The sequence below is a fragment of the Ctenopharyngodon idella genome, chromosome 11 (genome assembly GCF_019924925.1).
Source record: "Ctenopharyngodon idella isolate HZGC_01 chromosome 11, HZGC01, whole genome shotgun sequence".
Taxonomy (NCBI): Eukaryota; Metazoa; Chordata; class Actinopteri; order Cypriniformes; family Xenocyprididae; genus Ctenopharyngodon; species Ctenopharyngodon idella.
In genome coordinates, this window is record NC_067230.1 from 27490678 (window position 1) to 27508115 (window position 17438).

The following is a 17438-nucleotide window of genomic DNA, read 5'->3' on the forward strand; positions in this document are numbered from 1 at the left end:
TTAGATGTTTTTACTGAAGAACTAGACGAAAATATTGATTAAGACAATGATTTTTGCTGTGTGCCTGCCTACTGTTTGGCACAGCCTTCGCATCAGAATAGATCTATGCCTTAAAATGCTGTCTGTGTAGGCAGCTCACTATGTTTCAGACTAAAGGTATTCACTTTTAAACATGTCAGAGCATCAGTCTAGATTCTACGTGGAGAGAAAAACTCTTAAACAAGCCTAAAGTGGTTAGCCACACTGAGAAGAAAAATATTTTGGTAGTATACTGTATTTTGGTATTTTGGTCTTGTTTTCTAATACAAATATCTACAAATATCTAAAATGTACAGTATAAATCAAGATACACTCAGTTAAGCAAAATGACTTTTTTAAAATCAAAATTAAGTGAATTTATGCTTAAAACAAGAAAAAATATCTGTCAATGGGTAAGAAAAATAATCTTTTCCTATCAATTTTTTTCTTGTTTCAAGCATAATGTCACTTAAAGGGTTAGTTCCCCCCAAAATTAACATTTTTATTACTCACCCTCATGTCATTCCACACCCGTAAGACCTTCGTTCATCTTCGGAACACAAATTAAGATATTTTTGATAAAATCAAATGGCTCAGTGAGGCCTCCATTGCCAGCAAGATAATTAACACTTTCAGATGCCCAAAAAAGCTACTAAAGACGTATTTAAAACAGTTAATGTGACTACAGTGGTTCAACCTTAATATTACAAAGCGACGAGAATGCTTTTTGTGCACCAAAAAACAATCATGAAGCAGTATCTAGTGACACTGCTTCATGAAGCTTCGTAGCTTTACGAATTTTTTGTTTCGAATCAGTGGTTCGGAGCGCGTATCAAACTGGCAAAGTCATGTGATTTCGAAAATGTTTCGAAATTTCAATGGTTCACCACTGGGGGTCGTGACTTTGGCAGTTTGATACACGCTCTGAACCACTGATTCGAAAAAAAAGATTCGTAAAGCTACAAAGCTTCATGGAGCAGCGTTTTGAGATCGCCCATCACTAGATATTGTTGAATAAAGTTGTTGTTGTTGTTTTTTGCCGCACAAAAAGTATTCTCATCGCTTCATAACATTAAGGTTGAACCACTGTAGTCACATGAACTGTTTTAAATATGTCTTTAGTACCTTTCTGAGTATCTAAAAGTGTAAATTATCTTGCTGATTAATTATCTTGCTGGCAATTTTTCAAAAATATCTTAATTTGTGTTACGAAGATGAGCAAAGGTCTTACGGGTGTGGAACGACATGAGGGTGAGTGATTAATTACATAATTTTCATTTTTGGGTGAACTAACCCTTTAATTTTGATTTTGAAAGTCATTTTGCTTAAGTAAGTGTATCTTGATTTATACATTTTTAGATATTTGTAGATAAATACAAGCTTGGCCAGGCTAAGAGACCTGGAAAGCACTGTAGGCTGTATTAATTAATATGGCTAGTATAAATCAAGATCTATATACAAGCACGTAGAACATAAAGGACAGTGTAACAACAGTAAGGCTAGGTAAACCTCTAATATTAGCATAAACAAGAAAAGGTCAGGAGTCAGACGAGACATACAACATAAGACAAACAACAAGAAACTGCTGCCAACATCCTTTAAAGTCAACATTAAATCTAAACTGTAAAGTAAAATAGGTTGCACATGCCCTTTCATGTTAAATTGAACCATTTATTTCCTTTTAAAACCATGAGAAAGACAACAGATGATATTCTCTTAAGATTTTCCAGTAGCAATGACTTCACGCTGTCTGCGTGACAGCTGTGTCTATGTAAAGACTGAGTGAGCTCATAAAACAATGCAACACTTCCCTGAAAGCTTGTTATTACTGCTATCATTCAATCAGGCCTGATTTGCATATGTATCCTTATGCTGTCTTGGTAAAAAAACACTCTCCCAGCTTTTCTTTCTGTCATGTCAGAACTTTCCAGCACAGCTAACAGGGCAGGGTCAACTTAGCTGGCCTCTGAATTAAGTAGCCTAAAAGCGATCAATGAGAGTAATTTGCATGAGGATCGTTACTTTATTAGAAGGAAATGAGACCGTCTGTACGCTCACGGTCTGTTGACCTGAAGGGCAGTGAGCCATTTGATGGCTTTTAACTCGACAGTAGTGGACGACTTCAAAGATATCAGGACAGGTGATACAAATGTGAAAGAGTTTTCAGAAATACTCTGACTAAGGTCGCTTATCACAGACTGAAAGCTTAGAAAACAGATGAAGGTCTGGAAAGACTCTCTCAATATGACGTATATCCTCATACAGATATCAATAATCTATTGAAAAATATCTGCCTCCAATTTTCAGAGCTGCATCGCCGTTGTTGCGAATGAATAACCTTTGCAACAATCAGCATCTCAAAAAGCTCAAAAACATAAACTTGTAAATTAATAATTTAATATAAAAATACACTGCATATACTGCAATCTAAAATCATTTAATAAATCACATAGTGTGACCAGAATCTCCCCTTGCATTCAAATGCAAAATGCCATTTGTGATAATCTATTGATCCCCATTCGATCAAGAAGGCTTGCATAAAATAAAAGAGAAAACATTTTTGTCTATCGACTCACTTCAACAGTTCTTTGGTAGCTTAAAGGTCAAGAAATGTTTCTAAATCTGGCTATTTTTCAAATATATTTTAAAACTGGCACTAAGGCTCACTCTACCTAAGAACACATTACTATGAAGAGACTGTTCTGAAGTTGAACTGACCTCAAATCACCTGAAACATCACCTCAAATGTGTCTGAGATGTTCTCATTAATATGGCAGTGCCATATTAGCAACATTTTGGTATACACTGTTGAGAATATCAGTTGGGTGTAATGTCTTAGTGACATTTTTAATAAAATATTAAGAAATAATGTATCTGAAAACTATATATAAAATTTTATATATAGCTAGACCTTTTTTGTAATACAATCAATATGCAACATTACAGATAATCTACCCCTTTAAATAACACATTACCATATCAATATGATATTATGTACAATATCATATTATGCAATCAATGATTTTTGAAAACTGAGAACTGTATCATAATACGCCTCCATATCATTTTCTAAACTAACCCTAGGCCACACAATATCTGTAAATCGATTAGTCTCAAAAAAGAAAAACCTAGTACAGCAGCAGGAACTAAAGACTAGTCTGACCACGATAACACCACCACAAAGCTGACATATACACTTTCCAAAATTTACCTGAAAAAAAAATTTCCTACATCCCTAAGAATGTTTACTATGTGATGAAATGTACCTTAAGGTAAAGAGTTAACTTGGTTATTCATAGTAGGAGTGTCATTGTGGACAAAAACCTGCCAAAGAACAACTCTGGACACATGTTGAAGAACAATTCTTAAGAAAAAGACTGAGCTGATGTAACAATGTCATCAAATACTTGGGAGCTGCAGGTTGATACCAAGATCTTCCAAAAGTGCACAAACGGCCAGATAAAAAAAAAAAAAAAAAAAGTGTTGTCTTACCTCGGTCAGGTGAGGCGTGGGGTTGAAGCCGCACATGTTGCAGACTTGGGTGTGGCACTGGGTGCAGAGGTTGTAGTTCGGGGTCTTGGCTGGATCTCCCATGTTGAGCTCAGTCTTACACAGTGGACAGAACACTTTGGGCTTTGGAGAAACTTCCTGCCTTGGTGGAGCTGGCTGGGCTGCAGGTTTAGCACCTGCTGCAGGACCTGGACCAGGCCCAGGGGGTCCCGGCTGCTTCTGCGGGGGCTTTGGGGAGGAAGGTTGTTGGGCCGGTGGTGTGGTTTGCACCGGATCCACTGATATCAAACTACTGGCCTGGTTCAAGAGTGAAGCGCCAAAACCGAAGAGTTTCCCAAAGGGCTGTTCTGGTGGAGGAGGTTGGCGGGATGGGGAACTTCCGGCGCTGCGAGTATGGTCCTGCCGTGGGGGCTGAGACTGGAATCCAGGGACCTGACCGGGAGAGGTCAGGCTGGGATGGGGCTTTGGCCATGCCTGGAAGGGGAACAGCGCCAGGAGCAGGAGGTTTGCTTTGAGGGGCAGCTTGAGGAATGGTCTGCTTCTTAGCTTCTGGGGGAGGCTGGGACTGAGGTTGAGGTTGAGGTTGAGGTTGAGGTTGAGGTTGGGGTTGGGGTTGGGGTGTGGGCTGGGGCTGTGTGGGTGCAGTAGGCTGGGATATAGGCTGGGGTGGAGGTTTGCTGGGCTGGGATGGTGAGTGGATCTGCTGCTGGCTTTTCGACCGTGGCGTATCCATATCCATCCCCAGCGCCCTCTGCATTTGACAGTTCAGACACAACCACTCTTGCACCTGGGAAAGACAATGAACCATTTACTGACTATGTAATTAGATCAGAAGATTGGTCATTAATTTACATAATGAAGAATGTCAAGATGAAAAAGATGAAGAGGGTGGGAAGGGAAAAGAAAGTGAACTAGAAGACAAGTTGCTTGTAATACTGACAAAGATGTGAATAAATTACTAACCCCAAGTATTTCACTTTGGTGCATAACTTCTGTTACTGCTTATAAGAGAGATGAGGTGTGCTATTACTTTTCTAAGTGATCAGACTTACTTTTTCACCAGATGTCCAATAAAATAGAGGAAAAAATAGGGAAATACCATAGACTTAGTTTGAAGAAGTTAGATCTGGGGTGCACAATCTTACTCCCAGAGGGCCACCTTACAGAGTCTAGCTACAGTACAACCTTTTCCAATAAACCTGCCTGGAAGTTTCAAGTAACCCTGAAGACCTTGATTAGCTGGTTTAGCCTCCTGGAGAGCCATGTTTCAAAGTCTACATCCAAAGTTCACCAATAAACCTTACTGGATGTTTTGAGTAACCCTGAAGACCTTGTTTAGCTGGTTCAGGGATGTTTAATTGGAGTTGGAGCAAAACTCTCCAGAAAGGTGGTAGTGTTGTCAAGTACCAACCGCGATACCAAGTCAGTACTGAAATTTTAAAAATGTGATGCTTTGAGCGCTGTTGAGCGGATTCGTAAACACCTCTGATTGGCTTTTGTGTTCACGCACTCATCAGATATGTCTGTGATTGGCTAAAATGATCAACGCACGTGAGCGTTTGAAAGTACACGGAAGTGTCTGAATTTGAAAGCATTTTGAAAGTGGTCCACTGATAGACACCTGCTTTCAAATGCTCATTTGTGTATCTGTGTAAGCGCTCGTCGAAGAGCATCATTGATGTCTATTTATTTACAACATGTTTTTGAAGCGTTGATCATTGTAGCCAATCACAGACATATCTGATGAGCGTGTGAACACAATTGCCAATCAGAGGTGTTTACGAATCCGCTCAACAGCGCTCAAAGCATCACATTTTTTTAAATATCAGTACTGACTTGGTATCGCGGTCGGTACTTTTGACAACACTAGAAGTTGGACCTCCAAGGGAAGGATTTGACACTCCTGGACAAGATCCATATCTAGTGACCAGAATATCATAGATACTATGATCCAAACAGCACAAGGCATGTTTTCACAGGCCACTGGAAAGGGAAAATAATAATGATAGACATGCCTTTCAACCCTCAGAAACTCTTACATTCAAAAGTAAAGTCTTTGAAAGAAATGGGGCATAGTGATGACCACTACAGAATGGAACACACCCAAGGCCTTGGGGTGTGCTTATCAGAGTTAGCAACCACCTAGAACACCATAGCAATCACCTCCCAACACCACAGTACAGAACAATAAGCTATGCAAAAATCACCCGGCTTGTACTACTTAATAGTTGCGTATAAAACTAATACTGCAATTAGAAACAGTAGCAGATGTCATAATAACATTAGCTCATTTGACCACTGGAACAGGAAATGAGACAGCATCCGCAGCACTAACTACCTAACTGACACAGCTAGCACAATTGCTTCATAATCTATGACATAGATGTGACATGCAGCCACAGATAAATAGGATTCAGTAATAGGATCAAAAGGCGCAAATGATGTCCGGTCAGGACATTTGACTTCATGAATGGATTATAACCACATGAGGGGTTTGATGTTGAGTATATTAGCCTGTCTAGTGTCCGTCCACTGATGCGATATTTGGAACTGACATGTTGAGACACGAAAGCTGACATGCCGGATTTGTTTAATATAACTGTCCGACAAATCATATCATACAAAACAGTAACATCTGACAGCTCGACTGACACGATATGACACTGGTTACTCTGTGAGGATTTCCGTTTAGAGCTGGGAGAGGAAACAGACAAGTGTGTGCTAAACTGCCTTCTGCTGAAGCTTAGAGGACTGCAGATAGAAGAGTATTTTATTTATGCAAAATTGTGCCAGAGGTGGAGTAATTAACAAAAGGGCAATAAATACTCAACAGCTAAGGATGTTGTTACCTCAAGCTCAAACAAAGAAGTTTGTTTAAGAACAATAACATTTAGACATTTGTTAGTGTGACTTAAGGGTCCAACATTGTCCAGTGCTGCATTTTATGTTAAACTTGAACGTGACTTTGGATCATTTAGGGTGGTGCTAACCAGCATGATGCCACAAAATAGAGACAATAGCGACAGACAAAATTGACATGGCTATTTGAATTGTCATAGCTAATTAGGACAAATAAAATCATACGTACATAGAAGACCTTCTATCGCTTGTTGCCAAATCATGTAACCACCTAGTTAGGGCACATTGTATTTTTTATCTCTCTATCCCATGGATAGTCAGAAAAACACCTCTCTCTGGTCAAGGTGAATGTGTGTGTGCGAGTGACAGACACACACACCTCTCTCAGGTTAAGATGAGATAGCTGTCACATTGGGACAGGTGTGATAACTGACGCCTGTCAATATCACATCAGTGCTTATGTAACAACCACTGACATCATGACAGGTGTGTGTCTCATTATTGACCATACTCACATCAGGCGAACATCCGTCACCTACAGTTCACCCCGACAAGAAAAACAGCCATGTGCAAACAAGTACTGAAAAGTACATGCTACCATGTACAGTAAATACTAGTGCTATACCAATATACAAATTCAGCAATATAATGTCAATATATTAAGCTTTTAATATTGGCAACACTATATATATATATTGGACATATCTAGATAATAAATAAATCCAACTGGTCAGCCATTAAAAACTGAACCATAATATTACCATCTGATACATCATTGTACTATACTGTAAGATCATTTATCTTCCCTTAAAGCATTTGCACACACACAAGAACTCGTATGCACAAACGGTTTTCAATTACTCATTATCTGCATCACAGTACTTTTCATTTTTTCAGCATAAATCCATTTAACAAAACTAATAACAACTACTGAAATATAATGACTTAATGGCTGTTCCAGAAATTACGTTTGTGAGTAAATGTTCTCGCTTGCATGAGCTTCTGGGTTATGAAGAAAGATAATGAGCAGATTTCTCATAGCCAGACATGTCACAAGCGATCATTATTCTTACAGTTATTAACGGCAAACTTTCTTGAGGGATTCAACGTGAACACAGTAACTCATAACCTTTAATTTAATTGTGGTAAATATTTAAAAAGGCCTGAAAAATAATCTGTGCCCTTCTGACGCCTGGTCCATCAATTTATGAATTCAACCAGCTGTTTGGGTATTGAGTGATTCTTTGCTGAGATTTTGCAGTGTAAATGTACTTTATTTAGTCAGCAAGGGTTTGTGTGATGGTCATCATCGGGTCAAACTTTGAGCCTGTGCATGTTAGTTGGTGATAATGTCTCTAGAAATGTTTGTCAATCATATTGAAGGACAAGGCAGTAGTCAGAGTCCAATTTCAGTGGCAGAGACAGGGCAGACCGTGTGTGTGTGTGTGTGTCATATCTACACTTGTCACTCAAACACACAGCAAACACTCTATACCCACTGAACAATGGGCAGTTACAGAAAGATTGGGTCACCTGTGCCAATCTAGTCTGCTATTTTCTCTCTTTTTCTAACTCTCATATCCCACTTTCTTATGCTGTCCTGCTTCATATAATCATTGTCTTTGTCAATGTGTCCTTGGTTGTTGAATTCTGTCATTATTTACTCACCCTTGTGTCATTCCGAGTCTGTTTGCTGTTATTATTTCCACAGTGCCCTTTTCTGTACAACAGAAGCTCTTAGTGATCACATGTCTCAGGCTCCAAAAAAAAAAAAGGACAAAATAATTACCATAAAAGCACCATTAAAGTGGTTCATATGACCACATACAATAGCTTTGTCCTCGGAGAAGACCAATGACATTTTGATGAAAGAATCATTTATCAAAGAACCATTTCTGAATAACTTGATTGAGAACAAATTCAGAGCTTCTGAGGAAGGGAAGATTATCATAATATTACATGATAAAACTTACATAATCGCACCAGTTGTATGGAATACTTTTAGGCAGATGCTATTTACACTTAGTGAAAATAGCAATATATTCTATTTACACTAAGTGACAATAGCAGCATTTTCTTAGCGATATGCTATTTACACTAGGTGAAAATAGCGATAGATTCTATTTACACCATGTAAAAGTATCAGTTCTTTGCAATAAGAGTAAAGATGCTATCTATAGGTACTTTATATTGGCAGATACTATTTGCACCTCAGTATTTTTGTACATTAACAGGATGCTATTTGCACTTAGTGTAAATAGACACTCCAATACTTTTATGGTGTTTTTGGGTCATTTTTGGAGCTTGACAGACATGGTCACCTCAAACTGTCTTCGTATGGAAGTAGCTGCATAAAGATTAAAACTGTGGCTTTCCACAAAAAATAAATAAATAAATGAATAAATAACAGGGTTGGAACAACATAAGAGTGAAAAAACAATGACTCCACCCATAATCTGTCTATAAGACTCCGCCCACCCCAAGTCCCACCCCATTCTCCATATATGGAGTTGTGTTCCAATTGTAGCTGGGCCTATTGTTCTCCTGCCCTGTATAAATTCTGACCATTAGCAGACTATCTATCTGAGAGCTGACCATGATGACCATAATCAAGATATTGGTTTTTCTGTTACTTACTGTTTTTCAAAACCTAGCAAACAACCTACAGAGACAGCATTTTTGGACACCATAGGTTAATTTTTACATCACAGACATGACAATTAAATATTCAAAACTAACATTCAAAGGGTCTATGATGCACAAAGAATGCAGTGTAGGAAGTCATCTTCCTAAGAAACAGCCCTTCCTGAAATATATATATATATATATATATATATGCATCATAAAATATGAAACATAAAACAGATTTCCATAACATCAAACAAACATCTAGGAAGATACTGCTTAACATTTACAGTGTTAGTCTGGCAAGTCTAACAATATACTGCATTCAACTGGGAATTACTTATGGACGTGCAGGATTTGTGCATATTTAAACAAGCATCTTTTCGCATATGTGTGCTTATGCATATGTACAAAGATCGCATGTGATTTATGAGAAACTAAATGTGTACAGGTTTATGCTAATATCCTTCAGAGTGCTTTCACACACACACACACACACACACACAAACTGATTTACACCCAAATGATGGTGCAGCACCCGAGGTATTGATTAGTCAGCTGGTGTGAGAGGAGAGAGAATCCACAAGAAGCGGAGAATCTCTCAAAGACACTGAGCTGAATACTAACACTCACACACACACCGCAGAACATACTGCACCCTTACAGTGCTCAGTTAATTATAAATATTTACTGTACACGTCTCACAGTCACACAAATAAGGGGTTTTGCAATATATTGGTATTGACGATAACTGTGATATTTAAAGGTACATAAGGTACATAACTTTTTTTGTTAATGTTAAATAAGTCAATACATCATCAATCTTTCTTTCAAAATGTGTTTTTGTCTTACCCTGATTCACTATGATAAGATTATTATAAGTGTTTATATTTTAGATCTGTCGGGGCAGTTTTCTCGGGAAATTGCATACAAGCTTCACTCGCCTGTGTGTGTCTCGCTGTATGTCTCATTTTTCTGTGGAACACAGGAGAAATTGAGCACATCTCTTCTCCTTACATATCAAAAACAGACTGAAATTTAGGTCTTTATTCACTCGTTTAATGAGTTACCTTGAGAAATGATGCAACCAATTCACTGAGGCAGTGATTTAAACTTCAGAATCAGATCTGAGAATGAATTGTTCTTTTAAGTCAGTTCTTGTCAATGAACTGGCTGATTCGATTCACAAACCCAACTGGATGATTCATTCAACTCACTGACTTAACGATCAGGTCACAGCAGTTATTGAATTAACAGCTGACTGGAAAAACAAAATACAATTCAGTCTGTTCATCACACATATATATTGTATGACTTGAGAAGACTTTGATTATAGCAAACCAGTTTTACTCTTAAACATAAACGTTCTTTATTAGCATCTATGGCTCAATGGAACCTTTCATTTGCACAAAAGGTTCTTAATATTATTAAAATGTACTTTTTTGGAACCCAAAATGTTTAGAACCTTTATTTTTAAGTATAGTTTTATTTAGTGTATAAAATTTTTAAGGGTGTCTTTTTTTTTTTTGCCATGGTTCCTGTCAACTATCATTGTAGCAAAAAGAACAGCATTAAGATTCCTTGATTATGATTTCAATTTTTTAACTTTAGTTAGTGTGTAATGTTGCTGTTTGATCATAAACAACATCTGCAAAGTTACAACACTCAAAGTTCAATGCAAAGGGAGATATTTTCCTTTACAGAAATCACTTTTTAAGGACTACAACAAACGGCTGGTAGGGACTACAACAAGCTTCTTCCTGGGTTAGTGACATCACAAACCCCAAAATTTACATAAACCCTGCCCCCAGGAACACGCAACAAAGGGGGTGAGGCCATGTTGGGCTGCTTTAGAGAAGAAGAAGAGTCGCTGTAGTAGAGTGTTGTTACCAAGCTGTCATTTTACGCCGGACTGCTTCACAAACGAGGGTCAATTCAACGCTGGATTTGCACAAAAGATTAACATGACGGCACATGCTAGTCGATGAGTTGAATCAACTCCACAGCAACTACATTTAATCACTAACCATTCGGAAACGTCCAGTCGCATTCTTCTTCCTGAGTCTCTCCATCAGTGTTTGACTCCGGTTTGAACAATGTAAGGTTGAACACCGTTGCTGACAATCGTCATTTTGGCTGCGTAAGATTCTCCAGCTTTGTTGTTGTTGAGCAAACGAAGCGCGGGCTGTTAAAGCTCCGCCCTCTTCTGGATAGGGGGCCAGGAGCAGCAGCTCATTTGCATTTAAAGGGACACACACAAAAACTTGACAAGCTGTAATAAATGATCTGTGGGGTATTTTGAGCTGAAACTTCACAGTTACATTCTTGTAAAAGGGGCATTATAAGTCCCCTTTAAAGCATCTTATTTTTTGTTCCAAAGAGGAAAGAAAGTCCTACAGGTTTGGAATAAAATGTAGGTGAGTGCAGTAAATAATTGAGTGAACTATATAGAAGCCTATTTAGTTTTGAAAAAGAATGTTGTCTTGATTTAAACCCAGAACAGAACGCAGCTGGTGAGACAGACAGAATGAGAGGACAAATGATATGGATATGGAGAACAGGTGAAAGGCAAACAGACAAACAGATGGAGTCACAATCAAAGAGTCTTGTAGACAAATAGAGACACATCAGCTGTACAGACAGTCGTGTCGGCAGCAGTCTGTGGCATAAGAGCAGGGAGACGGATAGAGGTGGCGAACCGCTGCCTGTTTCCAGACTAAAGTGGTTGAGAGACAGACTGAATGCTGCAGTTTCCTAACAACAATCCACAGTAGCAAAGTGCCGAGCTGAAACTGGGACAAGACACATCAAAAGAGCATTCTGAGGGCCCCCAAATACTTTAAATATCTCTATAAACACCACACAAGAACACAACACAGCTTCACTCCAGTCTCCATGGGCACCAGATTCATAAACTAATTCTTCTCTGTGTGCATTAGACCAAACTGACAGCTTATCAGAGCATATGAAGCACAAATAAAGCTGATTAATGGAAATGTGCTGGTGAGAAGTTTTAAAGGTATAGAACACTTTTTGTCGAATACCAAAGAAAGTGTACACTTGCTGGGTAGCTTATAATTGAGGTGTTTAAAGATGAATAAAAACTACATCAGTTTGCTGTAATGAATGTGACATGTTTCTGTGAGTAATAATGATCACAATAACAAAGTAATGAGAAAACTGAACTCTCCATTAATGAGGAAATCAAAATGCTAAGCTATAGCTGCACTCACGTCATGTCAGAATTACCATAATTATGAGTTTGTGGCTGTAAGGTTTTTACATCTTGGTTGGATGCGTAACTGCAAGTTGGAAACATTGAACACTATGACAGTTCCAATGATAGGAATTATGTATATATGTATATACTAGTTAAATCAAAAGCATTTATGCATTTTTTTTTTTACATTGCTTAAGTATAATACAATCAGCAGTTATAATAATAATAATAATAAATCACTCATATTAAATAACAACAATTATTGAATCAAAATCATTTATGGATTTTTTTTTTTTTACATTGCTTCAATGCAATAAAATCAGTAGTTTGGTAATAATATTATTATTATTATTATTATTATTATTATTATTAATAATAATAATAATAATAAATAATTCATATTAAATCATATAAATAATATTATTAATAATAATAAAAAATCACATTAAATAATATTTATATATAATAATATTAATAATATTAATAATAAATCATTCATATTAAATAACAAAAATTATTATATTGGATTTTTTTTTACATTGCTTCAATGTAATCAAACCAGTAGTTAGGTAATAATAATAATAATAATAATAATAATAATAAAACGATTTATGAATAATTTTTGGTTATAATTAATAATAAATAATAATAATTATTATTATTATTATTAAATCATTTATGTTGGATGATTATTTAATCAAAATCATTTATAGATTTATGTATATATGTATATACTAGTTAAATCAAAAGCATTTATGCATTTTTTTTTACATTGCTTCAGTATAATACAATGAGCAGTTATAATAATAATAATAATAATAATAAAATCACTCATATTAAATAAAAACAATTACTGAATCAAAATCATTTATGGAATATGGATATGAATATGCTTCAATGTAATAAAACCAGTAGTTTGGTCATAATATTAATATTAATAATAAATCATTCATATTAAATAACAAAAATTATTGAATGAAAATTGATTTTTTTACATTGCTTCAATGTAATAAAAAAGTAGTTTGGTAATAATAATAATAATAATAATAATAAAAATAATAAACAAACGATTAATGGATTTTTACATTGCTTCAGTATAATATAATCAGTAGTTTGGTTATAATAATAATAAATTATTATTATTATTGGTTATTATTATTATTATATAATGATTTATACATATAATACATATAATGATTTATGTTAGATCATTACTGAATCAAAATCATTTATGGATTTTCTTTACATTGCTTCAGTTATAATTTAGTAATAATAATAATAATAATTATTATCATTATTATTATTAAATAACAATGTTATGCATTCATTTTTACACTGCTTCAGTATAATACATTCAGTAGTTGAATGATAATACAATAATAATAATAACGTTTTTAAACTTGATCATTGGTCATCAAATTCTCTGTAAACGTGGTACAAGTTCTACATGGTAAAAAAAAATACAAATGTATTGATGGCGGCAGCTGTAATGTTAATTTATTCAGTAAAAGCTGGCTCACTCAGATTTCAACTAATTTCAAACTCATTTAGATTCAGACGTGACCAAACTGATGGATTATTTGTTTACTTTCTAAATTTGCCTGTCCATTGCTTGTCCATTTTCACCAGTTTAACTAGCTGCAGCGTTAAAGGTTCCAGATGGTTTGGTAGCGAACCCATATTTCTGTTTGATATTCCAGTCATTTTACTAAGACTTAATAATATAAACAAACCATGCTTAACTGTTAGCAAAGCTAGCACAAAACAGTTGGTTAGCCACCCACATAATGATCTCTTATTCGGTGTTACAACCATCACCATAGAAACAAATGAATTCAGAATCCAAGGATGTAAACAGCTCTGAGTAAACTCTACGAGTTGTCAACTCGTAATTATGGTAATTTCCATCATGTTGTGAATGCAGCATAGACGAAATAGCCTACAATATTCCACATGGTCTAGATGTGACCTTCAGGTAATGAAAGCGTTAGCAAAGATATCTGTGCTATTCGAAACATTCAAAAGATATTTTCCTATTATAAAACTCACAGAATCATACTATCATACCATCATACCAAAACAGCCTGTTTCTCAGAAACTATTTCTATTGCTACACAGTTTGCACATAAATTTTGTGTATTAGCGCCAAAAGTGGGGTGTCCGTCTCTTACACGCATGACAGATTCTATTGTCTCGTAGAGGCAGCGAGACACTGTGCCATTTAGAAAGAAAGCACAGTGCTCTATTGTTTGATTAATCATGTTTGCGTGGTGAGCGATGCATTCTTACTCAGCCCTCAGAGACCGGCAGCCATTTCACACATCAGTTCAATATCAACGCAAGCACTTCTGATCCAATTTTACCATGTGCTGTTTGATATGACTGTGCTAAAAGGGGAAATAAAGGATAGCGACAGGTGATTGAAATATTTAACTGAGACTTATCTCATCATATGTTTGCTGATAACACGTTAACACAATTAATTCCTTTTTTAAGTGAATTTGTGTGAATGACACTCATAGTGTAAATTTATTCATCAAGGCTCTTAAAGGTGTAGTAAGCAATTTCTGAGAAACTGTTTACATTTGAAATCTACCCAAACAAACACACCCCTACCTTTATTGCTCCGCCCCCAAAATGTGCGAACATGCAATGCAAGAGTGGACGTCTCTATCAAAGCAGAAGCGAAGCAAAATAAAGCTTTGTATAAAATAAAGCGAAGATGACAACAAGGAAGAACAAAAAATGAACATACAGTACATGAGTTTATACAAGCAAGAGTTGGTTGTTGGTTGCCAGCAGCACACACTCAAAACTACTTACATATGGAGCAGAAACAACACAACCTCATCTGGAAAGCTTTCTAACATTAACGCCGGCCCTAAAGCTCTTGCCTGATCATAATCCTTCTTTTTCCAGTGATATTCCTCTGACCTTTTCTCTTTTGTAATGTCTCTGAGCCATGTCTCTTTCTACAGTCTTTCTTCAAATCTCCCTCTTGCTCACTCTCTCTCCTGTCCCGCGTCATAATTGGACATGCCCCCTACTGCTGATTGGCTACAAGTTTGTTGTGGTGCTCGGGACGATCCACTTTCAATAGGGTTTCTTAGTAATCGCTTACTACACCTTTAACTCATCTCACTTGCACAAAAAGCAACATTCTATATTTCTCAAACGGCATCAAAAATATAAACTGAAAAAAGACATGCAATTTCTGGAAATTATGCTTGCGCATGCGAAACTCACAACTTTGATGCTAGAGCATTCTGAGTGATTTCCAGGGTGATGTTATGGGGTTGCTATCGGGTTCCAAGTGGTTGCCAGGTAGTTTCTCACATCAGAACAGGCCCTCCTTCAGATCCCTCCTTCTACGTAAATCTAAGGGATTTTTTCCATCTGTTTTAACATCTGCTAGTTGAAAACTATATATATAAATGTATAAAAAAAAATAAGCTGCACAATTTGAGATGCCATTGACACTGATAGTAAATAATAAGCAATAGTAGTAGCGAAAGTCCCATTTAAGACATGTCAGTCCACTTGGCGGCCATCTTGGAACAGTGTTCTTATTAAACTACAAATAAAGATAGTTTTCGTTAATTGAAATAAAGCTGAAATAAAATAAAATATAAATATTAGGTGAAAAAAAATGTAAACTTAAAAAAACGCAAATAAAAATGAGAAAAATTGTCTTGGCAACTAACTGACATAAAATACATTTAAGTTGAAATATTAAAATTGCTAAAACTAAAACAGAAATAAATGAAAGCTAAATAGAAACTAATAAAAACTTATAAAAGCACATAACAAAATTACAAAAAATTTAAACTAAACTTAAAACTTAAAGCTGCAGTCCGTAAGTTTTGCCTCTTTGTCGCCATCTCTGTCTGAAACCTGCAATTGCAGTTATTTGCGGAATTATCTTTACGTGGGTTGTGCATCAGTACGGCTCCTCAGCGAGGATGAATCTAATGTTTTGAGGAGAAGGTGTGGCTGTCAGTCACCGCACTGGTAGATACCGTACTTCGGAACCACAGATCGGAAGTATGATCAAAATAAGAATTTTCACCGGAAAATGTCATCTTAACAAGTAAGTAACAAATCTACCACTTTTGTTCTGACCAACTTAGGGGAAAAAAAGCATTACAATAAATCGTGCTACCAATGGTGATTAAATCTAATGATTGCTTAGCTCATATCACATCAAATTATTATTTGTTATACTTTATTCTCAAATTGTTAATGTTAACAACATTAATAATGTTAACGTAATGAAGCAAAGACGAATGGCGGCATGCTCGAATTTCCCGCAGAAACCTACCAGTACCACTCGAACTAGAAAACATCATTACAAGCTTACCGTTGTGATTCAAGCTAAGGTAAGGAGACAGTTTTGAATACTGGCTGGTTATGTACTCGTTCAAAAATTGATTTTGGATCATTTTTAACCAAAAAAAGTTATGGACTGCAGCTTTAAAATATAAAAATAAAGTAATAAATAAATAAATACTATAATAGTATATAATTAATACTAAAATAACACTGTCTTGGAAATGCCCCCATGGGCAGCTACTGTATTTCCAATCATGCAAGTACAATAGCATAGTTGAACAGAGAAAGATCTCTGAAAGTGTTTGTTAATGTTACATTTAAATAACATATTTAAATAAAATCTGACAACAATAGCATCATAAACTGTGCTATTCACTTCAAATCACAAGCACTACTAAATATCCATGATTTCTTTTTGGGTACCTAAATGTCTAATATAATATATAACATCAGAAAATTATAAAAGACATCATCCATGCACTTGAAAATACATATGGTCTATACACTTAGCATTACATATGGTAACTAAATAACACGCAAATGCAGCCTGCATGGGCACATTTGTGTAATGGTGGAAAAATAGCATGAAATCTCTAGAGCTGTGGCAGTGTATGTGTGTGCATGTACTCTTTGTGTTTGTGCCGTGATGTGTGTGTTGTAGCCCAGATGGCCCTACACTCAGTTTCCGCTGTCAGTCTCATGACGGATCCACTAGATAGCGTGAAAACCACAAGACATGAGACATTCAGAGTCAGGATGCAAAACAGATCTATTAACTTTCACGTTCCCGTCAAGTCACAGATTTCCTCACGTAGTTCCGAAGAACTCATGGAGCGAGAAGAATTCATGATGTTCATATTCTACCATCATTACC

At 36.2% G+C, this 17438-nt stretch overlaps 1 protein-coding gene across 1 annotated transcript in view; it reads right to left on the reverse strand.

Annotated features, from left to right (window-relative positions):
• Nucleotides 1–3671: 3671 nt before the first annotated feature.
• bsnb (bassoon (presynaptic cytomatrix protein) b) overlaps nt 3672–17438 on the reverse strand; it is a 35444-nt gene continuing 21677 nt past the window's right edge. The window contains exon 3 of the mRNA XM_051912063.1: nt 3672–4315. Within this exon, the coding sequence (XP_051768023.1) occupies nt 3818–4315 (498 nt within the window). The 3' untranslated portion in view covers nt 3672–3817. The remainder of the gene's footprint in view (nt 4316–17438) is intronic.